Raw genomic sequence first — 25,629 nt, 5'->3', positions numbered from 1 at the left:
CACCCAGACTGCCATTTGATAGAAATGCACTTCTCAACAGTTTGAGCCACTCCTCTTCTGGGTCTCTGTGACAGCAGCCAACTAATATTCTATCTAATGCCATAGTATACCACATATATTGTATTTTTTTCATTCATAGAACCAGGAATTGCTCTACCTGAACTATATCCACTCTAGACCTGCATCCTTCTGCCTTTCCCAGGAACCCCCTGAGCTCTTTCTCCCTATCTTACCCCTCTCCATCTTTCTTTCCTTCCTCTCTAGATGCTGGCTTCTTCCTTCAGGTAGAGATTCCACCAGGCCCCAACTGACTTATCTCTCTCAATCCAAACCTGACTTTTCCCACAAGACATCACCCTCCTACCATCTCCTGCTTCTATCCATAGGTATCTCATTTCCTCCCACATCCATTTTCTGAGGAGGAGGAATCATCTTTTCTAAAATAATCCCCCTCTATATACATATACTTTCTGGTCCTTACCCTGCTATACTGTCTTCATATAACTCACCACAACATACAATTCTATTTATCTGCTGATTGTCTATGTTCTACACAAAAGATTTAATTTTATGAGCCCCAAAACTGTATTGTTTACTACTGTGTATCTGGTAAATAGAATACCACGGTACAACAGAAATACAAAGCATGCCACACATATAATTTTAAATGTTCTAGTAGCCACACTAATAAAGTAAAAATATAAAGATGAAATTTTAGTATTTAACTTCAATAGTCCTTCTCTAAGATGTTATCACTACAAAGAAATTGAGATATTTTACATTCTTTTTCTCATTCTTCTTCAAAATCTGTAGTGTAATTTATCTCAGTTCAGACTACTACAATTCAGGTTCTCACGGCCACATGTAAGGGTTACAACGGACAGTGCTAACACAGAATACTTGGCACATAATAGGCATCCAGTAAATATTTGTTCAAGTTAATATTCTTCTATACCATTTAATTCTTTTATACTATAGGAATAACATAGTAATGTCACGTCATTAATATCACCCAATTGACTTAGCCATTCTCTTGTTGGGCATTTAAGTCATTTCCAATTTTCACTTTTTAAAATAATTCTGTAATAAACACCTGGTTCGTACCTGTTTTTCCTTGGAATAAATTCCCAGAAACTATTAAATATGATTAATTGCCCCAGAAATGATATGTCACGTAAGACTTCTAATTGTCTATGCTTGGTTCTTATTAATGACTCTTGTGTTGTTAACAGGGCAGGTATTGCTGTGGTTATAATTACAAACATATTAGTAAGTACTAATGTTTTGTCTGCTGCAATGCATCAGGCACTGCGCATTAGGTTATGCATATCTTATTGACGAGAAACACGAGGCTTCGGGAGGTTTTACCTAGCACTGGAATCGCACTCAAACTGAGATCTGGGTTAATCTATTTTCAAAGCCTGGGCGTTTTCCCCTGGGACAAATTAAAGAAAGAAACTAAAACTCTGTTTTAGTTAAGAAAGAAAACAGAAAGGAAGAAAGAGAAGGCTAAGTAAAGTCAAGGGAAGGAAAACGAAGAAAGCTGAGGAAAGGACAAAAAGTTAAAGGCTTGAGACCCAGGCCATGCAGAAGCAACACACCCGCCGGTGGAGACAGCACCGTCCGACCCCCGGCGCGGGTGCCCGCGGCGGTCCCAGCGCCCTGCCGGGTGCAGCACCCTCCCCTCCAGCCCCGCCACCCGCCGCCATCCCACGCCTGCCGCCCAGGCGATCCACTCGGAGTAGCCGATCAGCAGGCAGCTTCCGGCCTCCAGCACAGCACCGCCTGCGGTGCGAACGTGGCGTCCGCGACGCAGGGGGGACTTCCGGCGCGCCGCGCCACGTGTTCCGCACCGGAAGCGCGCTTCCAGTCGCCCCGGCAACAGCCGCCCCCCTCGTGTCCCCATTCCCCCTCTGTGTCTCCAAGGAAAACTAGGCCCCTGCTCGGCCAACGCCCAGGATCCGCAAGCTGCGCGCCCACGAGGTGACTTCGGGGACGGCTGGGTTTCCTTTGGGGAGTGAGGGAGGAGCTTAGAGGCCCCGGGCCCTGGCTTCTTCTGATGCGCAGAGAGCCGAGGTCTTGGACGTCACATTGCTATCATAATTACGTTAACCCCGCGACAAAAGGTGGGGCCAGAGGCCCATGAGATTCCTAAATCATTGCAGGTTAATTGTGAGAGGGGACCAGTCCCAGAGGCTCTCAGCTCTACAGTGCTTCCGAATCACTGGACGACTCTTTAACAATTCTGATCCCCGGGCCCCCATCCCAGACCAATTAAATCCGAGTCTCTAATAGTGGGGCCCTGGCCTCGGTGGTTTTTAAACCTGCCCAGGTGATTCTGGCGTGCCGAGAACCACCGTGTTAAGGTCTGTAGGTGAATTTGGATTTTGCCCATCCAGCCCAGTATCTGAATCTAATTGCCCTGGACAGCCACATACTTGGAGTATGTCTAGGATATTGGCCTGTCTGCTCAAAAATTCGAGATTTCTTTCTTTTCTGTTGCACTTTAACCTCTGCAGGAGGTCAGAGCTTTTGGTGGGAGTTATCTTGAGACATCTGGCGCCTACAGTTTATGGGCTTTGTGTCTGTGCCCACTTATCAGTAATGAGCTGTAGTTGAACCAGTGGCCAATGAAGTGCATTTTATCTCTGAAATCTTGATGTTCCCTTAGTACAGATTAGATGGTTCTGAACAATTTTGTTTTTTTCAGGAATGATGTTTTTAAACTCGTTTGACAGTCTAGGCTGTGTATTCAGCTGTTTTTCATCTCAAATCAGAACAACATTACTTGAAAAATCTAGACTAAAGATTAGTAATGCAACACTTCTGGGATTATGTATGCTCACAGCTCCCATGAATTGTAGGATGAAAGCTACCTTTTAAAAATACTATTTTTGCTAGCATAATTTATCAGAATAACAGTCTCTGGAATTTCAGTGTGAACAGAAACCATATATTTTTAAAGACTGCTGGTTAGTAACTTTGAATAAGCATAACTGAAATCAAGTTCACAGGTGTATAAATCCCCTCTGTGTTCATTGCTGTGCTGGGGAAGTATACAAACTAAAGTTCCAGAGAGAAATGTTCATTCTGAAACTGTTCTATAGATGGTGATTAATCATTTTGGGGTTTTTTTAAAGGATAGGATGAGATGAGAATGATGGGGGAAAGTTTTGAACAATTAAGGCTAGAGTGTAAATTGGAGAGTTTGCAAAGTAGGTACAGAACTTTTTTTGAACAACTTCTCTACAAGAGGAAATTCAGCCACAGAACAGCTGGACAAGTGAAAAAAGAATGTAGCTGATCAAATATCAGATGAATTGAAAAGATCCTTGAAAACATAATGTACTTAAATATTTGCTTCCTGAAAAGATTTGGTGCTTTATAGTCAGTTTTTGAGTTACTAGGTCCTCAGTGATTTTGGGGAATAGATGTAGCAGGAGAGAACATTATCAAGAAACAACAGACAAGCTCAACAACAATTTCAACAGCATCTAAGAGCGTGAAATATTAGCTCTTATTTTTATGCTCGAAGGAAAATAGGAAACTTAAAAGGAGTAGATTGTAGAATCCATGCCTACAGGTAATTGAGTAAGTGCCCAAGTGAATGAGGCATAGTAAGTGCCTGTAAATTCAGAAAAGAGAGATTAATATGGAATTACCATGAATATGTTTATAGAAAAAAGTAAATTTGAAATAAGACTCCTGAAATGTACTAGCGATCTTAACTACTTTAAACTACCCATGGTTTTTGCTGTTGTGCTCTTAATTTGTAGTAACTGCCTATTTAACCCTATTCCCTTATGGTCACATTAGGTTTTGCTTATGAAGGACATGCTTGCTGTGAAACAAACTTATCTGTTTCTTCTTTTGAACTGTGTTATCATTATGTCATTCTCAGTCACCCCATTGCTTGTTGTGTTCCTGAGTCAGAGGGTAACTTTGTTCCTGGCCTCATATTTCACTTTTGATTCTGATATTAGTCACATGGAGATTCAGAGAACTTGCAAATAAATCCATTCACAAATTCATCACACTTGCTGACAAATTAAACAATGCCCTTCTGTGGGTGGAATGTCATTTGTATGAAAAAAAGAATTGTTAACTACATCCTTTCAGTCTTACTCCTTCCCCTTGCTATGCCTTCTTTGTGACAGTACTTATTACAACATCCAGAAGAGGGTAAATTGGGGTTGGGGATTCAGGGAATGAAAATAAAATGAAACTCAGTTTTTTGACTGCCTTGCCCATCAGTTTTAACTGTAGCTATTATAGACGGGGAGGTGCAGGCTTTCTGAACACAGTGGCATGTGCACTTGAATAGGCCTGTGTCCTGCCCGAGATGGAGCTTGGATGCCTGCAGGTGAAAGAAGTCCGTTTGGACTTGAGCCATCTTTGATGTCCAAATCACTAAGCAGGGACCATGCAAAGACACAGGAGGGAGCCCATGAGGGCATCAAGCCAGATGAGCTTGCCAGCCTCAGCAACCAGCCAGGGATGGGGGCAGGGCTGCCCAAGTAGGTGGGGCAGGAAGCCCGGCCCTCAACAAAACCCTATTATATTCTTTGTCTTAGTGAGGAAGTTCTTCCTGTTGTGTGTATTAGTGGAAGACATCTTCTGTGATAGGGTTATTATTGCATGTACAGAGAGATTCTTAGAACCGCATATGACTCAATGTATCTCACTCAGATTTCTCACCATACCTTCACTTATTTTGCTGCAGTGTCCAGCAGATCTCCTTGAAACAGTGTGTACTGAAGATCTGACTAAATCCTCCAAATTACCTGGTTGGCTCAGAGAACCAAATTACTGGAGCTTTGTAGGAAAGGTTTGATTTTCTGGGCTTTAGCCAGAGTAACGTATTTAATGATTGACTTTTAATGCGTTTCTGTGCAAAGATCAAAGCAGGTGAATTTTCATGTATTTTTAGAATTCTAGTAGAAAAGGAAGATAGGAATATCTAGTTCAAGTATACACTCTAGTTTTTAGGGGAATTTGTGTTTTTATTTTACTTTTTTGGTTGCTACGATGTGTCCTATATTCTATATTTATAAGAACATAAGTATGTAATTAAAAGAATATATTTGATGGCACTACCTGTCAACAAAGCCACTTATTTGTGAAATTTTTTGGTAACTTGATGGAAATAGTCACGTTTTATCCATTGAAAACTACAAAGTTCTTATCTATTGTTCTTTATGTATATTTATGCATTAAAAATACATCTTTCGGGGTAAGCAGATGTACTGAAGTGTAAATCCATTTTTTACAAGAGGCTATATGGAAAAATATATCATTCAAGACTCAGTCTCTGCCTTGCCTGTAGGCCTCGTCAATGTTTAGTGAATGACCTCAACCCTGTTTTTTTCCTTCCTTCTTTGGTGATTGAGGACAGACAATGAATGGTCTCTGTACTTGCCTGGGCTCAGCTGGGTGGTGGCCATTATGCCATTGTGCTCACTGGAGAGGGCTGCCGGGTTTGTAGAGCTGCAGATCCCAGCCTTCCCTGACATTGCCAATCTCTTTTCTTTCAGCTCCACCAGCCCATTCGGAGAAAAGTTACTGTTCAGTCCCTGAAGGCTTAGTGCCATAAAAGAGTGGGAGACGTTCCCAGGGAGGTGAGGAATGAAAGATCGAATTAAAGACCATTAAAGACCGAAGGGCATCTACATCTGCAGCAACCATCAACTCTCTTTTCTTTGAGAGGTAGTAGTCTCTGAAGGTGTTGCTATAATGTCTATAATTATTTAAATGTTGGCTTTTCAGAAACTCAGGCATTCTTCTAGCTCCTTAAGTTCTCCATGTGTGAAGAAAATAACCAGCTTAAAAAAGCTAATCGGACCCATCTTTAGAAGAGGACCTCTTCTTCCCTTGGGAGCTAACTGATACTAACTGACTAACTGATTGCTTAGCAGAAAAGAATATATATTCCTTCCAGGGAATAGAGATTCAGAACTCTGTCTTGTTTGCTTTCTAAGCCCTGCCAATTGATATGGTTTTGCAGAATTTTTATTGCTGTTTTTAGTTAAGTCTTTAAATGTTTATATGGATATTTAAGAAAAGATCCAATTTCCTTATTTAGTCATGGAGAGTGTTTTTTTGTCCCACGTATTAGCAACTGGTCAACATGATTGCTATTGGTCATAGTCAGTTTTCTTGCCTCCACTAGTCTTTCTCCAAACCTAATCATTTATGAAACATGTGAGAATCATGAAGTTCCTCTACTGGTTCCCAAGTGGAAAGTGAGGAACAATTAGGATGCTCAGTATATTCAGAGAGTATCTATACAACTTCAAAATGTGTTAACATAAAACAGGGGTGGGCAAAATAAAAGCCCACAGCCTGTTTTTTGTACTTCAAGAAAGCTAAGAATTGCTTTTACATTTTTAAAGAGTTGTTTGGTGTGTTTTTTTGGTGTTTTTTTTTTCTTTTAAAGGCAAAGAATATGAAGACTATGTGACAAAGACTGTATGTGGCCCACAAGCCTAAAATATTTATCTCGCCCTTTACTGAAAAAAATTGCTAGCATAAAGTAATAGTACTGGAAAGACCTAGCTAAAAATAATTATAAAGCTCTATGCAAGTTGCTGTTCCTTTAGACATGTTTTTCTATGCCTTATTTGACTTTTGAGAGACTAATGTGTAATTCTTCAAGTCAATTATTCAAATTGGTTAATTTGAATACAGGATTTTAGGAATCTTAAAAAGACTTAAAATGTAAAAGGGTATTACAAGTACAAGTAGGTTTTGGGATTTAGGGAGAGAAAATAATAAAGCCAAGAATGAGATGAGCACAGTCTACATACAGCCTCAGGACTTTAAATTTGCTGGAAGATGGCAGCAAGTTTGATTACAAATATCCCAGTGGTCAAAACTGTGAGGAAAGCACAATCAAAGCAAAGCAAAATTGCCTACAGAGTTGCTTGCATTCCATCATTAACATAAATTCATCCTTTAACAATGTCCTGGGTCTTAAGAGTCTAGCACCTTAGCTGATGAATTAATATATTTAATTAATGTAGATAGTGAGCACTCTGGGCTTATTCTGAACTGCCTCTAGTTCAGAAGCTGGAACTGGCTTTCTTCAGTCATCTCAGCTGATTCTCTTGGCTTCTTTCTTACATAAGTGCTCAGGATGTACCTGGGTGATCTCTGAGGCTTTCTAACATAGCAGCCCTTCTACCAGATGATTTGTTGGATCAGAGTTACCTCTCCTCAAACTAGTGCTCCTCCCTCCTTTTTTTTTTTTTTTTTTTGAGACTGAGTCTGTCTCTGTCACTCAGGCTGGAGTGCAGTAGCATGATCACAGATCACTGCAACCTCCACTTCCCGGGTTCAAGCAATTCTTGTGCCTCAGCCTCCCAAGTAGCTGGGATTACAGATGTGCGCCACCAGACCCAGCTAATTTTTGTATTTTTAGTAGACATGGGATTTCACCATGTTGGCCAGGCTGGTCTTGAACTCCTGACCTCGGGTGATCCACCCACCTCAGCCTCCCAAAGTGCTGGGATTATAGGCATGAGCCACAGTGTCTGGCCCCTCCCTCTAAATCACAGCCATTGACATTTGAGCAGCCTGGAGAACATCATCAATTACCCCTGAACTCCTTAAATGGTAGTCTACTTTATCCCACATGCCTAAACTTCCAGCTTTGCAAAATGGAGCCTCTCTTAGCCATCTGGTGGATTTTCAGAATATTGGTGCTACAACCTTTAATGCCACACTGGATTTTCCCAATTATAACTAAAAACAAGATTTTGTCTACAGTACTATTTGATCTCAGTGGTGTTTATTCCATATTTGAGGCTGTCACACTTCCCAATTTGGAATAATTGATATTTTAGTTGACCTGGTTCTAAATGCCTTATGATGCATAGAAAGAAGTGTAGATTCAAAACACTTAATTTCCAGAACACATGCAGATGTCTCCTAGACTTTTCTAATTTAATTCCTGTGCTGCTTGTTAATCTATGAAACAAATTTGATTAGGATACACAGCAGTTTGCGTTAATGTCATTATGTCCTGCAGGCTCTCAGAAAATTATTCAGATTTTAGTGATAGAAATATAAAACCTAGGCTGGGCACGGTGGCTCATGCCTGTAATCCCAGCACTTTGAGAGGCCGAGGCAGGCAGATCACGAGGTCAGGAGTTTGAGACCAGCCTGGCCAACATAGTGAAACCCCGTCTCAACTAAAAATACAAAAATTAACCAGGCATGGTGCCACATGCCTGTAGTCCCAGCTACTCGGGAGGCTGAGGCAGGAAAATTGATTGAACCCAGGAGGCGGAGGCTGCAGTGAGCCGAGATCACCCCACTGCACACCAGCCTGGGCGACAGTGTGAGACTTCGGCTCAAAAAAAAGGAAGTATAAAACCTGGTTCTAGTGAATTAGCCACCTAAAGGCTGCACCTTACAGTTTTGCTCTTAAGTACATACTGATTTCTACATAATTTCGTTTATGTTTTACTTCTCTGAGTGGTAAGCCACCTAAGTATTAACTTCCATATTTCTTCAGTGGCCTGTAAAGCACATAGCAGTTAGCTAGGTTTTCAGGTACTTGTTCATGTTTTAAACCTTTAAAACATTAAAATTATAGATTAAAAGTAATGTGAACTTAATTTACACTGCATTTGTTAACTTTTTCAGTTTATATTCATTGCATGTATACATAGTATTGAATTTAAGACAAGGAACAGGAACTGTGGACTGTGTTTAAGATAAATTTATGAAAGTTATGTCAGCCCTCTTAGAAGTACCCTATTTGAAGCCGGGCGCGGTGACTCAAGCCTGTAATCCCAGCACTTTGGGAGGCTGAGACGGGCGGATCACGAGGTCAGGAGATCGAGACCATCCTGGCTAACATGGTGAAACCCCGTCTCTACTTAAAATACAAAAAAATTGGCCGGGCGAGGTGGCGGCGCCTGTAGTCCCAGCTACTCGGGAGGCTGAGGCAGGAGAATGGCGTGAACCCGGGAGGCGGAGCTTGCAGTGAGCGGAGATCGCGCCACTGTACTCCAGCCTGGGTGACAGAGCGAGACTCCGTCTCAAAAAAAAAAAAAAAAAAAAAAAAAAAAGAAGTACCCTATTTGAAAGTTTATTATATTTAAAAAGAATGTGAATGATTCTCTTTCAGCTAAATCTTCAAATATAGAAGTGGTTGATTTAGCATCTCAGTTCTTAATATAACCATAGCAAAATATCTGATAGAGATTATAAAACAAGTAAAGTTTGTTTCTTAAGAGTTGGGGAATTTTTAAATTCTACCCTATAGTTAAGTGACAAGGAAAAATAAGACTCCTTTGGTATCTGATTTCCAAAGTTTCAAAACCTAAGTAGTTGTTTGCTCAGCATTACATTGTGTTAGTGGTTTTGTCTCACAGAAACTTAAATTCTCGTGCATTTTTGGATATTTTTGTTTAACTTTTTTAAAAGTACATTCTGGTGTAGCTCTGAACCTCTGAATAGAAAAAAAAAATTGAAAGTCTATTTTAAATAGATTGAAAAAGGTACAGCTGCAGATTAGCCATTACTTTTGGGCATTTCATGCAGCAAATCACAACAGGTGGGTAGAGAGAAAAAGAGTAAATCTCAGCAGAGCAATGCTATTTGCCCAGGGCAGACTATGTGGTGTCTCAGTAGAGACTCCATGGTGTGGTTTCTTCTCCTGTGAAGAGACAGGGTGGTTAGGCAAGGAGAATGTGATGTCACATGCTGGCTGAGAAATGCATATTGCAATCAAAATGAAAACAAAGCCTATTTGGGGAACTTAAAGCCCAGGGCACAGCTGAGGCTGGAGAGATGTCTTATTCTCCAAGTCCCAGACCTAAGGCAAGACCCAACAGAGGTTTCTGGTCATTTGGAAAGATGTGTTCCACTCAAGCCTCAGGAAGACCCAGGGTTAATTTAAGTAAGCATTAGCATGAGTTAAGGATTAGTAAATAAAGTAATAACTGTAAATGCTTAGTTCATGTTTTATATATTGTGTGTGTATGTATGTGTATATACACATACATATATATACACATATATACACACACATATACACTAACTACTAAATATTTATATGGTCATTTTCATAGACTTTACTTCCTATAGGGAAATAAGTAATTGAACCATGCAGGATCTTTTGACCCACTTAATCATACCTAAGGGGATCCCTCCTTTTCAGACCACAAAGTCATAGCCCAGGAACCAACGTCTTGTAGATAGGTTGCATGAAATCAGGCATGGTCCTGCTCACAAATGACGAAATAGCCACAAATATCACACAGCCATACTGATCAGACGTTTGCACTGTGATTCTTCTTGCCTAGTTTCAGCACCCATTTGGACTTTCACAGTCAGGGATGGCAGCAGTGAAGGTAAGATTTTTATTTTTTAATTTTTTTTTGAGCTCGTGAGTAAAAAAGGTAAATTTTAGTCTTTAAAGTTTGGTATTCTCATTCCACGATGGAGAAGACCTAAGAAATAAAAAAGTAAAAGCACTATTGGGTGCATTCCTGAACATCTCTTGCCCCAGGCATTTAGGGGTGGCCCAGGCCAGCAAGTTAGTTTGGGGGCAGAAAGGGAAAAACTAAAGTCTGTCATGCTCGTCAGTCTGGTGTGGTTCTTAGCAGGCCGTTGCTCAGTTGGCACTAGACATTTAATTACAGTGGGTAGAGAGGGCCAAGATGATTAACATCCAGTCTTCTCTCTCCCTGCATCTCATCTAGAAATGATCACTAGCCTTCATCCCCACATTATAATGCTCCATACCTTTAATTGGCTTGTGCATACCTCATGTACATGGACTTATCAAGTGTGCATACACTTGGTGTCCATTGTGGCCCAGGTCCTGTCTCACACAATTTTGGGCCCAGTAGCTTCCTCATGTAGAGTAGGTATTTAGCAAATACTAAGTAAATACCTGTTGGGTAGCAGATTAAACATTTGAAGATTTCTCTTGAGGATAAACACTTTGGTGTCCACCCTCCACCTCCTTTCATTTTGTAGGCATCAACATCGAAAGCTACCAGGCCTTGGTATTCTCATCCGGTATATGCAAGATACTGGCAACATTATCATCAAGCAATGGCTTGGATGCAAAGCCATCACAATGCCTACAGGAAGGCCGTGGAATCCTGTTTCAGTCTTCCATCGTACTTCCCTCCTGCACTTCTTCCCCAAAGCTCTTACGATGACCAGGCTACATATCCTCAGTCCTTCTATGACCATCATCTGGCCTGGCAGGACTACCCCTGCAGTTCTTCACATTTCGGAAGGTCTGGGCAGCATCCACATTACAGCAGTAGGATCCAGGCATCCACAAGAGAAGACCAAGCTTTGTCCAAAGAAGAAGAGATGGAGACTGAGTCAGATGCAGAGGTAGAATGTGACCTGAGCAATATGGAAATCACCGAAGAGCTCCGCCAATACTTTGCAGAGACTGAGAGGCACAGAGAAGAACGACGTAAGTTCAGGCCTCTGTCTCTTCATGCTTCCTTTCTTTGCCCTGCCTTTTACATTTTTTTTCTCTAATATATAAAGTAATTTTATAATTCTTCATTGGCTACAGGTAATATTCCAAATCCAGTCCTAAGCCTGGAAAAGCTATGGGGGATGCTGCACCTCCCTTATGTTAGTTTCTGGAGTTGTTTTAGTATAAGACTTTTTTTTGTTCTAGAGCAAAGCTTATCCTAACGTCGTTCTGTCTATTAACCATTAGACACTCTACCAAATAGAGCGTGTATGTGTGCATGCTTGTGTGTGTGCATGCCCTAATCTACTCCCTCAGAGTGTTAAACTCATTTTATATATGACAAAAGTGAACCTTAAAAAGGTTAATTGACTTGTTCCGTGGTACACAACTAGTAATTTGCTGTTAGGATCCAATCCAAATCTGCCTGACTCTACTTCCTGTACTGCTTTTTCTGCACCAGGACTTGTCCCTGAGACTGCTAGGTTCCTAAAATACTTTTACCATTTCTCTGGGACACATCTTGGAGACGTCCTTGGTGCTGGAGGTCCCAGATCTTAAATAACATGAACTTAAACAGAATAACGAAATGCCTGGCACTTACAGTTTTCCTGTTGGTTCTGTGTTGAGGCCCTGTCCATGGGGTCAGAGAATTATGATAAAGGTCTTATATCTTCAGTCAAAAACAGAAATTTTCTTTTTTAAATTTCTTACCACCTTACTAGAAAGAACTAGAACAGATTTTGTGCTCTCCTATTAAAATTCACCAGACCATTTCTAAGTACCTCTAACTGAGATACAAATGCTTCTCTCCCTATTATAACCAGTATTCAGTCCCAATTTTGTTTTAAGGGAGGCCTAATTGTATGACATTTTACCTACAATTTTCCAATGACACAGAAGCATAGAAACCTGGGAATGGGAGTTTCATTCCTGTCTGTCATTGTCAGCATTTTCCTAATGACGAATTAGCTTTTATTGATCCCCATGGGATGCCAAGAACTGAACACTGGACTTTGTATAAAATATTATATCCTTTAGTATCTTTGTCTGTGATTCTTCACTAAACTACTTGTTCAGGTTTTTTTTACTTCCTTTCTTTTGATTAAACTGTGTACTTCTTTAAGCATATTAGATATTAGTATATCCAGCCAGGTGTGGTGGCACATGCCTGTAGTCCCAGCAACTCGGGAGGATAGCTTGAGCCCAGGAGTTTGAGGCTGCAGTGAGCCATGATCACACCACTGTACTCCAGCCTGGGCAACAGAGCGAGACCCTGTCTCAAAAAAAAAAAAAAAAAAAAGAAAGAAAAGAAAAGAAAGAAGTATATCCAAACAAATACTTTTAAGACAGTACTTTCTATTACACATAGAATACTTTTCCTTGATCTCCAGAAATAAATTTTACCCTTTTAAAAAATATAGATATGAAACAACCATTAGTCTAATCTATACAACAAATGAGAGCAGGCATTGGAGCGTGTCCACGTTTGGTTGCAATGCTGTTTGTTACAGCTTTTGACAGAGAAAATGGGATGGAGATCAGGTTTGTTACTCTTGTCCTTACCAGAAAGTAGAATAACATGTTTTGTCCACTAGAGGTTGATACTTTTATGATGGAAATTGTAATTATGGATGGAAGCAAATCTCAGTCATCTAAAAGGTGACTTTGAATTATCTGCTGATTTAAAATAAACTTGAGTTAGTCAACAAAAAGTGGATATGAATAAAATAAAGATAAAACAATGAAATGTGTCCTTGCACCAAACAAAAAAAAAGGGGAACAGTTCTGTTACAGATATGGTTAACCATCCCTATTCCTCCCGCTTGACATTGTTAGGTAGAACTCTAGGTAGGTAAACAAAGTCGTGAAAATCACCTGCTAAGTCATACTTGCCACTTAATATTATTTTGAATGAATAAATGAAGTCTTTCATTGTGAATTAGAAACCTTAAATCAGAGGTTGGCAAATCTTACCCATAGAGTGCTACACTTGCAGTGATTCTGTGGGACATTTTCCAGAATGAGCTGGGCCTTGTGTGCATTATAAACTTGATAAGCTTCATCTCTATGTTTCATATTATTTCCAAATCTGTCTAGGTTACTTTACGGCTTCAAACTGCACTTTCATCATCTGAGTTGAATTGTATCTCCCCAAGAAAGATATAGTGGAGTCCTAACCCCCAGTTCCTCAGAATGTGACCTTATTTGAAGACAGGGTCTTTCCAGAGGTAATTGAGGTTAAGTGAGGTCATTACAGAGGTCCTAATCCTATATGACTCAGGTCTTTATAAAAAGGGCAAAATCTGGGCCAGGTACTGTGGCTCACGCCTGTAACCCAGCACTTTGGGAGGCCGAGGCAGGCAGATCACAAGGTCAGGCGATCGAGACCATCCTGGCTAACACGGTGAAACCCCGTCTCTACTAAAAATACAAAAAATTAGCCGGGCGTGGTGGCAAGCACCTATAGTCTCAGCTACTCGGGAGGCTGAGGCAGGAGAATGATGTGAACCCAGGGGGTGGAGCTTGCGGTGAGCCGAGATCACACCACTGCACTCCAGTCTGGGCGACAGAGCAAGACTCCAACTCAAAAAAAAAAAAAAAAAGGCAAAAAAAAAGGACACAGAGGCAGACACACATGCAGTGAAAACACCATGTGAAGATTGACATTATGTCGCCACAAGCCAAGGAACATCCAGAAGCTGGGAGAGGCCTGGAACAGATCCTTCCCTAGCACCTTTAGAGGGTTTATGGCCCTGCCAACACCTCAGTTGCAGACTTCTGACCTCCAGGTCCATGAGACAATACATTTCTGTTGTTTTAAACCACCCAGTATATGGTACTTTGTTATGGCAGCCCTAGGAAAGGAGTACAATCACCCTGGGAGAATTTTCTTTGTCCCTAAATGCAATCTGTGACTGGGACATAAAGTAAACCCACAGTTCTTGTCATCCGTCTGAAAAAACTATTACTTATTTGTTTTGCCGTGATCTAGATAGCAAGCCATCATAAAAGGGAATTTTATGAAAACTCTTACAACCTCCATCTTGAGCCTCATTTTCCAGTATTCATATTATTGCTGGCAACAGCATACGGAGGCATCTGTGGCGGAACTGCTTGAATCACAGGGGTCCAGCCTCACTCTACCACTCGCTGATTAGAGGTTCTCATCCTCCTGTAAGCCCCCTGCCTTCACCATTCTGTGCCTCAGTTGCCTCGCCTGTGAAATAGGATCCTAATTAATGGGTAGTAATTATGAAGAATCCATGAGATAATACGAGAAAAGTTATAGAATAGTGCTTAGTACCAAGTCGGTGCCCAATAAATGTTAGTTACAGTTAGTTGCTAGTAACCCATCCTTTAACATGGATTATTAACCATAAATTGGTCTTGCTCTGATACCATTTGCCTTGATTAGTGCTTGATTGAAATTCTGTACATATATATATAGAGAGAGAGAGACAGAGAGACAGAGTCTTTCTCTGTCACCCAGACTAGAGTGCAGTGGCACCATCTCAGCTCCTGCAACCTATGCCTCCCAGGTTCAAGCAATTCTCCTGCCTCGGCCTCCCAAGTAGCTGGGATTTCAGGCGCCAACCACCACATCCAGCTAATTTTTGTATTATTAGTAGAGATGGGGTTTCACCATGTTGTCCAGGGTCGTCTTGAACTCCTGACCTCAGGTGATCCACCTGCCTCAGCCTTGCAAAGTGCTGGGATTGTAGGCATGAGCCACCGCGCCTGGCCAAGATTCTGCATATTTTTAATAAGGTGTTCTGTGACTTCAGAAAGGTCATATTTCTGCTCTGGGTGGCACCTTTCAGGCTTTTAAACGGATTTAGAATATTAAAGACATGAAAGAATGAAAGTTTTGGTGTCTATCAGATTTAGTCATTAACACAGTTTTTAGTTCTGTTTCAAGGATATTCTTGCTTGATAAAATTTAATACAGTAAAGTACATGGACTGGGAAAATGAACCCACTTCAGTATTACTAACAATGTCACTAAACAAGCTTTCAATTCTTTATACTTTTAAAATGTGTAGTTCTAGCATGATTCAGAACTACTTGTCTTAGCGTCTCTGTCATCCTCCTGCAGCCTTCCCTGAATGCATTAGCTGGTCCCAGGGAGATGTGGGAATTGTCTGGCAAGGGTGAGAACAGACTTTGGTGTCAGACTGGAATCTAAAGACTTGGTCTGTATTAGAAGAAGCTGCCAGGGCCCGATCTTGCACCAGTAAGAAAATAATGGGCAACAGATCACTAGCATTATTTTTTTCAACAGCACTTTTGGTGGGTACAGGATGAACAAGTGTTCCTTCAAGCGGTAATGAATGATGGAATTCATATGTAAGTAATCTGAGCGCCCATGGCGCTTTCCAATTCATTACCTTCACTGGAAATTTTCATGGAGGGTTATTTACATACACTGTTGGAAAAAGCTTTAATAAAGAGATAAGGGACCTGGGTAATGTGAATAATTGGCTCAAGTTTTTTGTTTCATTTTGCTTTCAGAACCACTGGAAGCTACTTGTTCAATAAAGACATTTTCAGCTTTGAACATGAATGCTTTGAAGAACACAGGATTTTAGAAAATGTTACTAGCAAGAGAAAATGTCACTACATTTGAAAGATTTAACTTTTCAGTATTATTCACTTCCACAGGAACATACAAGTTATGCAATTCATCATCGCCTGAGTCTTGTTTAATATTTTCTTAGGATAAAGGCCTTCAGATTGGACAGTATGTTCTTGTTTGTGATTGCGACTCAGATTCCAGATAGTGTCTACTTTAACATATTTCAAGGATAAAAAACACCAAAAGCTTGACTCGGATAAGAACTCCTTTTGTACAGTGGGAACATGCATGCTTTTGATTATGTCTGTCATCATTTCCTAACAAGATATTTCCGTTACTTAAAGCTTCAGTGGAAAATAACTTATGAGAAAGTATACAGTTATGAAGTTTTGAAGGTCAGCTGTGTTTTCCGTTATTTCTTAGGAAAAATGGTTATTATTAGGTTAAGAAAAATACCATTTTGTAGTCATAAGTGACCACCAGTCGAGACTGCAAGGTTATATTGCTAATACTTAGAGGGAAAATGAGTGGAAGTCACCCTCAAAAGAGAGTAAGGCCCTCTGAAACAAACACCACCACTGTTTTCTCGGGTTTGAGCCAATCAGGTATTTATGACCTATGTTTTGAGGGTGTTGGATCAAAACAGGGACATATTCTAAAAGCTTAAACCCCATTGGGAAGAGGAGACAAAATCAAATGTAAAGTGACACATAGAAGAAGAGTATCTATGGTGTGGTTCATGGTTATACATGCACATGAGGGGTAAAGCCAGTGACCCAGGCAGTCAAAGGAGGAGCACCCTGGGGCTGCTGTCAAGAAGCAGGGTATGCACTAGGCCAATTTGAGGGATAGGGTCAATTTGGAATGAGAGAGAAAAGGGCTTAGTTCACTCCCGGCTTAGACACTCAAAGTGCTGTTCTTACCAGAGGGCCCAGATGTGGTTTTCATACGTTTGAAGGGAGACATCCGCTCCATTACGCTGTGTCCATCTGAGTGGGAAGGCTGAGACTGTAGTTTTCATAGTGAGCCTTTAGTCAGTCAAACCTAGAGAGCCCGGCGAAGTTTATGGCCCAGTATTTAGTGAGCTGTTTTGCTTTAGTCAGTGAGGTTGAAGGATGAAGTCACAGTGATTGAGCACAATCCTGACATGCGTGTGTGTTTCAGCTGGTGCAGATATTCACAGGTGCACAAAACCAGTCGGTGAAATGATACGTGTTAATGGCTGTAGAAAAGTGGAAAGGAGCATGAAAATGCACTTCTATTGTAAAAGTTAAAATGGCGATTGTCCAGTAACTTCAGGATTATATTTGTCATGGGGCAAGGGATGTGCGATGAAGACAGAAGACCAGTCTGAAATGGCTCCAGTTCTGCTGGCATGTACGTGTGTTCTGGGTGGTAGCTGACAAGCCAGAAATGGCATACATCAAGTTTGTGCTTTCCCTCGGTTGTGCTACAATCATTAATTTTGTCAAAATAGCAGAAAATATAATCAGAAAGACGTACTATTCCTAGGAAAGTGAGGGAAAAAAAAATTCTTTGCCACTTGCTGCCTCCATGCTTTATCCTCTAACATGTTCTGCCTTTGGGCTGTATGTGTGGGATAATCTTGGATGAATGTTTTCCTGCTATATAAGATTCTCTGAAGTCCTGGTAACTTTCCATGATTTTTTTTTCCTTTATGGACTATTATGTGATGTGACATTGGTCACATCATGTAGACAAATAGAATGATGTGAAAAATATCAGGATTATGTATCCTGAACCCAGATGAAATCCAGTAAAGTTCTTCCTTAATAATATATGACTATTGTTCTTGTTTTAACCTATATGCATATTAACCCTTGTATTAGCTTCCCAGGGCTGCTGTGACAAATTAACACAACCTGGGTGGATTTTTTAAAAAAACATTTACTCTCACAGTTCTCAAATCAAAAGGACCACATGCCCTCTGAAGGCTGTAGTGCCTCACCTCTTCCAACTTCTGGTGTCTCCTGGCATTCCTTGGGTTGTGGCAGCATCATTCCATCTCTGCCTCCATCTTCACATGGCCTTTCCCCTGTGTCTCTGTGTCCTTTTCTGTCTCATACAAGGACTTTGTCATTGGAGTTAGGGTCCACCCTAATCCAGTATGATCTCATCTTGATCCTTTCATTACATCTACAAAGCCCTATTTCCAAATAAGGTCACATTCTGTGGTTCCAGGTGGACATGGATTTGGGGTAACACTATTCAAGTCACTACAATCCTATTTTGAAGCTGGAATAGAATCAAAAAGGTTTCTGATTCATATTAAAACAAATTATCTTGCCAAAATGCCGTATAAAAGTGTATGGTGACATTGAGTCCTACAGCTGTTTCCAATAAAAACAACCAAACCCTCCATGACAAGGCAGCTGTTCGGTGGCATCTGAAGTGTGATGTCCATACTGCTCTGCTTTGATCAGATGGTTTTCCATCTGGCTGACTTGAGCCCTCACCTTGTTTTGACAGCAAGGAAAACTGCCAGTGATTGAGAGTCCTTTTTTTTCATTGGAAGGAAGGAAGGAAGCAATAAATAGAAAACAGAATGAGTGGATGCCTTCAAACTCTGATACTCCATTCTGAGGTTTACTTGGTCCCCTAAGTAAGTACACGCTAAAGTACTTTCACATGCTGGCTGTGACCATCAGTGCACAGCCTGTCTGCGGGTATTTGGTTTTAAACTGACTGGTTTTCAACTTATAGCCTAGCCTTAGAGCTTTTTTAAAAATTGTGTGAGTAAGTAGAGGCAAAGCAACTCGAATGTGAGAGAACAGGGTCCGACCCCAACTCATTGGTGCCCCTCCCCTCTAGCCCCTGTGCCTGGGAGGCTCTGAAGAACCCACAGTGAAGGGAGTTCTGCCCAGCACCTTGTGAGATTTGAGCATCTGTTTCTCAGTCCCCAGGCTGTCATCATTGTTCTTTAACATCATCTGGAAGGAAAAGAGCTGTTTACAAAAAATCATGCATGGTCTTTGAGCATTCATTCCACAGTCACTTCCTGAGCACCTGCTTTGTGTCAGGCATTGTGTCCTCCCAGGGCTGGGGGTACAGCTGTGAGCAAAGGTGACAGTGCCTTTCCACCATAAATGCCCCCCCACAGGGTAGGTCATGGGTGACAGGCTTCTTGCCCTTTAGTTCAGTGTTTTAGGGCCACTGTTCACTATGCAGAAAACCATTAAACCTCCAAATCTCTTGAGAGGCAAGGAGGGGATAAGGGTTGGGTCTTAAATTTTCATGAGGGGCTGGGCACGGTGGCTTCGCGCCTGTAATTCAGCACTTTGGTAGGCCAAGGCAGGTGGATCCCTTGAGTTCAGGAGTTCAAGACCAGTTTGGGCAACATGGCAAAACCCCAACTCTAAAAATTATATATATATAAATTATCCAGGTATGGTGGCATGCGCCTGTAGTCCCAGCTACTCAGGAAGCCAAGGTGGGAGGATCGCTTGAGCCCAGGAGGCGGAGGTTGCAGTGACCCAAGATTGCACCACTGCACTCCAGCCTGAGTGACAGAGCAAGGCCCTTTCTCAAAAAAAAAAAAAATCATGAGGAAGCCCGAATGGGAATGAAAAACAAATCAAGAATCAAAAGCAGAGGGCTGTGTCTTTTATTCTGGCACCGTGTGAACTTTATTAAGAACTAAAATCATGTGATGGTAACCCATGGGCACACGCTGAGTACAAACTTGGAAAATTGTACCAGCATCATTAACTCAACTGGGGTTGCTTTGTGTTAACATTGTGTATCATTCACAGATGTCAACAATAAGAGAACACATCTCTCTATATAAAATTGTTACAAACATTTTAAATTATAAGGAAAAGAAAAAAAAATGCAAAAGTACAAAGACTAAACTCACAACATCCTACCAGCAGAGAACACTTAGGATAGCTGAGATCCCAGTGTTTGTTCAAACTTCTACACTCAAAGACTCAGATTTACGCAGGAAGTTGAACATCTCTTGTGTCACCAGATCTGTCAGTGAAGCTGATGATAGTCTTGGGACACATTTGAGAGTAACGTGACAGTGGTCTGGGAACTCTCACTGTTGGCTCTGCCCTCTGGATGCAGAGACTCCAAGGCAGTCAGCAACGCCACCTGTGGGATCATCTCCTCCAGATAGACAAAAAAAAAAAAAAAAGCCAAAGGATTGGTAATGGGTACGAGGCTGCTCATAGATGGCAGAGGGACTGTGTTGTGCTAATGTGGAAATGCCAAGCCTTCAGAAAAGTAGCCCTTGAATGAGAGATTCTTCAACTAAATTCTACCTTTCCTGGAAAGCCTTGGCAGTGCCATCAGCCCACCCACTGCCTACTCAAGGTTTGTAGGAAGAGGCAAGTGGGAAAGGCCTGTATGAACTTAGTGACTGAATATATCTCACCGGTCTGTACTGCCCATACCAAGACCCTGTGTCCTAGGTCACCCCCGCTCTTCCTTCTAAAAGCACAAAGCTAAGCTTTCCTTCAGAGTTAGGTTCAATCATCCCAGGACAGAGGCAGGAGAAAAACAGAGATGCCCCCAGGGAGAAGCTAGCCCCCAGTGGGGCTGTCACCCTGACCTGAGTGCCAGGAACACACACAACTCTTGTGGAAATAAGAAGCTGTCATGGCAGTTGTCGAGTGCTTTCTTTAACCTACTGTTTGGCTCATCCACTCCCACACCACTCCAACACAACTCAGTTTAGGGGGCATAGAATTTAAACACCTATGAGAACTGAACAGCTTATATGCTGATGTTTCAAACTTGGCAGAAAGACCAAAAATTAGAAACAAATGCTTGGTGGCCTCCATTCATTTGAATATTAGGCCAATATTTTGGTTTCATTCTGTATTGCCCAGTGAGTCAATCATATATTTTTTCCATGGGTGAGGTAGCAGTTATGCAGCTTTTATAGTGTTTGATAGTCATTGGGCTTATTCATATAAGCCCTTAGGTAAAAATAAACTGCGGATGTTCCAAGACAGCAGTGGCCGCATACATTTTTAATAATGTTTCCAAGTTTGTCAAACTCCTTTTCTCCAATGCCATGATGATGCTTATAAAGAGCAGGATTTATGCGAGCGACTATGCATGGCCTTATAAATACCTTCCCATTCACACTTGATTAGCTCACTACCGTGTTCTATTCCATGTATTAGTGCAGGGAGGACCAACAATGGAAGAATGAGTTATATGATTGTTTTATTTCCCTACAACCATCTTCACTCCTTATCTCATGACATTTCTCTTGGTAGCCATAGTAGCCATGAATGTGTGTTCTCTGCTATCAGCTTCTCTCTCGACAGAGTCGCTTACAAGAACTATGGAAATTGGCTAAATTTTACCTTATGCAGCATTGTCTTACTGATATTTTTATGTTGTTGCAGTTTACATAAGAATAAAAGTTATGATATTGGGACTTGCCATAGTAAAAAAACAGAGGGAAGAGTAAATTGAATAGCTATTTCTTGCTTTACAAGAATCCATTTAAATTAATAGGATTAAAAGTATGTAATGATACCACTTGCAGTTTAACCTAGGCCAACCTGTGAAGTGGAAAGTCAAACCCCGTAGTGAGAAAATCAATACACTATTGCAGATTTTTTGATATAGCAGGAAGATTAGAAGTCAGAGGGCTTAATTCCATTTGTAGAATTGCCCTTTCTTCACCCTTTTTCCTTCAGCAAGTGTGGACTCATTTAACCTTTCCTTGCTTGGTATGATTTGCGTTTTGAATCTGTGGAAGGATCATCAATCATCCATCATCACTGCATACTGTGGTTGCTATTGCTAGCACTTGTTCTTTTCCAGGTTACCTAAAATCAATACCTCTTCCAGAAGAGTGAGTTTTTTTCCCCCACACCACCTCATTCATGGTGGTAAGCAGTGCTTGCAACACTGGACCGTCCAGGAAGCTTTTCGTTTCCGTGCTGGCCTGGAGCAGTGTTTGAAACCAAGCAAGCTCTATCAGCCAGTCCTAGCTGGGCAGTTGGTGAGTGGGCCGTGCAGATGAAAAGAGAGAGCCCCCAGTGGTTTCATTTCTCTCCTGTATTTTCAGGGCTTGTTGCAGAGGTTTGGTAGTTTGGAGTGACGAGTTTCCTTGTGGCTCTTTACCATTTCTTTTTTGTTTTTTTGTTGTTTTTTTTTTTTGACACAGAGTCTGGCTTTGTTGCCCAGGTTGGAGTAGAGTGGTACACTGCAACCTCTACCTCCTGGGCTCAAGCCATCCTCCCACCTCAGCCTCGCAAGTAGGTGGGACTACAGGCACTCAACTCTTTGCCATTTCTCTCAGTGTATAATAACCCCTTGGTAGATGAATGATGAGCTTCGGAACTAAGTAGATGATAATAATCTGCAGGTCTTGCCTCAGAATCTGGTAAGCATCTCACCTGGAACAACTGGGCCTGGTTTCACAGTTGGAAAGGGAAAGATGAGGGACCTTAGGGGGCTGCAGACAGCATGGTCAGCAGCACTCACCAGGCTCCTTCTGCAGTGCACACACATGTGTTTATGTTCATGTTCACATTCATGTTTGTTCTCAGGGCGGCAGCAGCAGCTGGATGCAGAGCGCCTGAACAGCTATGTAAACGCTGACCACGACCTGTACTGCAACACCCGCCGGTCGATAGAAGCCCCAACTGAGAGGCCTGGTGAGCGGCGCCAGGCCGAGATGAAGCGTTTGTACGGGGACAGCGCTGCCAAGATCCAGGCCATGGAAGCTGCGGTGCAGCTGAGCTTTGACAAGCACTGTGACCGAAAGCAACCCAAGTACTGGCCGGTCATCCCCCTGAAGTTCTGAGCTCGGGGCACAGGGCACCCAGCCTCTCCCTCTTCTTTTTGGGTGCATGCTCTTCATCTCTCCTTCTGTACATTTCTTAGGGAAAGGGGACTTTGTACTGGGGCACAGGCATGTTCACCACAGTCCCAGTGGGCCTGTCACAGAGTGGATGTACTATGCCAGCCGCTTGGAGGTCTGCAGCACATGTTCTGTTGCCAACATGATAAATTTTCTCCTGACATAAAAAAATTTTGTATATACTATACTGGTTTTTTATGTTGTTGGTAACAGTTCAGTTCATTAAAGTTCTTGCCTAGAGATACTGCCTGGTGTTTTGCTTTTTTATCTTTTCTTGTCTTTAATCTGTCTGAACTACACAAATGCCTTTAAAAAACCAGATATCCTCTCTGACCCCACTAAGACTGAGCCAAGTGTGTAGTGAGACAAATACCACTTCCTCTAGTGGAGAGGGATGTATGTTCTATAAAGGGCCAGAGAGTGAATATCTTTGGCATTGCAGGCCACATGGTCAGTGTTGTGACTACTCAACTCTTCCTTTGTAGTGTGAAAGCAGCTGTAGACAGTAAGTAAACAAATGGGTATAGCTGTGTTCTAATAAAACTTTATAAAAACAGGTGGCCGGGTGCATTGGTTCATGCCTGTAATCCCAGCACTTTGGGAGGCCGAGGTGGGCAGATCACGAGGTCAGGAGATTGAGACCATCCTGGCCAACATGGTGAAACCCCGTCGCTACTAAAATACAAAAAATTAGCCGGGCATGGTGGTGTGTGCCTGTAATCCCAGCTACTTGGGAGGCTGAGGCAGAGGAATTGCTTGAACCCGGGAGGCAGAGGTTGCAGTGAGCTGAGATCGTGCCACTGCACTTCAGCCGAGAGACAGAGCAAGACCGTCTCAAAACAAAAACAGGCTGCAGGCCAGATTTGGTCTACAGATGGTAGTTTGCCAACTGCAGCTCTCGTGGAATGAAAATCATCTGCCTGACATTTTTATTCTTGTTATCTCATTATCTCTACAGAGCTTAGATGTCATACAGAATTGAGAGCAAAGAACAATAATTCCGGCCAGGCGCGGTGGCTCATGCCTGTAATCCCAGCACTTTGGGAGGCCGAGGTGGGCAGATCACGAGGTCAGGAGATTGACACCATCCTGGCTAACATGGTGAAACCCCCATCTCTACTAAAAATACAAAAAATTAGCCGGGCATGGTGGCGGGTGCCTGTAGTCCCAGCTATTCGGGAGGCTGAGGCAGGAGAATGGCATGAACCCAGGAGGCGGAGCTTGCAATGAGCCGAGATCGTGCCACTGCAGTCCGGCCTGGGCGAAAGAGTGAAAACCAGCAAACAATAATTCCCAAATCTGGGCACTTCTGCAGTCACCTCTGTTGTAGAAAATGCACAGTTGAATTCTTACTATATACAGCAAATATTGATTTGATAAAGGAATACATTTCTGAAAATGAAATCTAAAAGCTGATGGAGCAGGTCATTTATAAAAGCCAGCTGCCTTTTAAATAAGTTATTCCAGTACATTGCCAGGGTGAGCCCATGTCGACCTGAGAAGATTAGCACATCCATCAAAGGGTGGTGAAAAGATTCAGTATTGACATGTTTCTCTCTAAGAACAGTTCTTAGTTGGCTTCACATTCAGCCCCTGCCCTGAGACATTCATTTCATCAGCCCTGGGTGCTTATTTTTCTAAGCTCTCATTTTATTACAGGAGTCATAATTTGTGTGTAGGTGTTGCAGACAAAAATGATAATTAACTTTCCATTGAGGTGACACATAACTAAAATTTCAAATCTTTAGTATTTCTCCCTTTCATTTTAAATTCATATGCCTAACTATAAAATAACTGTGACTGAGATACAAGTACAAACCAAAGTCTGGAATTGCAGCAGGTGCTTAGGCATTTGAAAGTGAAATGTTTCTCTTCACAAAGAACTCTTATACCCTCCCCTAAAGAAATCACCAGGCCGGTCTCACCCCTACTGGCTTTGTGACCTAAGGCTTCACCTCTCAGTGCTTCTGGTTCCTTCTTTATCCTTGAAATGAGTGTTAATAACTCTCTCGTGGGGTCATTGTGAGGACCACATTGAGTAGTGCCTATAAAACAGTGCTGGCTACACGGTAAATAATAAATGTTGACACGTTTATTCCCTGTCTTCAAAAATCGCTGAAAAGTGCCAGTGGGAGTCTTGAGTATAAAATTTCCAAATACAGAGAAATGTTTTTCTGTCAGCTCTACGAATGGATGCGCTGGTTTCTGGACACCTCATGCCAGCCCATCCTTCCTCCTGCATGTCTCAGATAATTTGTGATACAAGGCACACATGACTCGTTTGTTCGTTTATCCAGCAAATATTTGAATTTCTTCCATTACAGTTAGTTAAACCACAGTCTCTTCCCTCAGGATTTTTTCTTCCTCCCTTTTTTTCTTCTAAATCCTACTTTTGCTTCTGTCTGTTGGTGACAGTCTGACGGCTATTCTCCCTGTGTCCCTGTGTATGTGAGAGTAGCTGGGCATGCAGAGCTAATTAAATGTCTCTAGCTCAGGCTGGGGGTGGTGGCTCACACCTGTATCCCAGCACTTTAGGAGGCCGAGGTGGGCAGATCGCCTGAAGTCAGGAGCTCGAGACCAGCCTGGCCAACATGGTGAAACCCTGTCTCTGCTAAAAATACAAAAATTAGCCAGGTGTGGTGGTGCACCCCTATAGTCCCAGCTACTCGGGAGGCTGAGGCAGGAGAATTGCTTGAACCCGGGAGGTGGAGGTTGCAGTGAGCTGACACGGTGCCACTG

The 25,629-nt window shown here is 41.9% G+C and overlaps 1 protein-coding gene across 5 annotated transcripts; it reads left to right on the top strand.

The window, feature by feature from the left end:
- Positions 1–1,679: 1,679 nt before the first annotated feature.
- GEMIN8 (gem nuclear organelle associated protein 8) lies at positions 1,680–24,985 on the top strand. 5 transcript variants are annotated; one of them, XM_025372273.1, is made up of 5 exons: positions 1,843–1,983; positions 5,535–5,618; positions 10,317–10,364; positions 10,996–11,452; positions 22,577–24,985. In XM_025372273.1, the coding sequence occupies exons 3-5, from the start codon at positions 10,350–10,352 to the stop codon at positions 22,831–22,833; spliced, it is 729 nt and encodes a 242-aa protein (XP_025228058.1). In that variant the 5' UTR covers positions 1,843–1,983; positions 5,535–5,618; positions 10,317–10,349; the 3' UTR covers positions 22,834–24,985. The 5 variants fall into 5 exon arrangements, with proteins under 5 accessions (XP_025228060.1, XP_025228058.1, XP_025228059.1 ...); XM_025372274.1 differs by having other exon boundaries at positions 1,845–1,983; positions 5,535–5,706; XM_025372277.1 differs by having other exon boundaries at positions 1,861–2,366.
- Positions 24,986–25,629: the final 644 nt, after the last annotated feature.

Source organism: Theropithecus gelada, chromosome X (genome assembly GCF_003255815.1).
Source record: "Theropithecus gelada isolate Dixy chromosome X, Tgel_1.0, whole genome shotgun sequence".
NCBI classification, from domain to species: Eukaryota; Metazoa; Chordata; class Mammalia; order Primates; family Cercopithecidae; genus Theropithecus; species Theropithecus gelada.
The sequence above is the reverse complement of the archived record's forward strand: the minus strand, read 5'-3'. Positions and strand labels throughout refer to the sequence as shown.

What these genes read in the sequence shown, in the direction of transcription:
- GEMIN8 (XM_025372275.1), top strand. An exon ending in GAGGCACAGAGAAGAACGAC is followed by an intron (nt 11,453 to 22,576) that starts GTAAGTTCAGGC and finishes GTTTGTTCTCAG; the next exon opens with GGCGGCAGCAGCAGCTGGAT.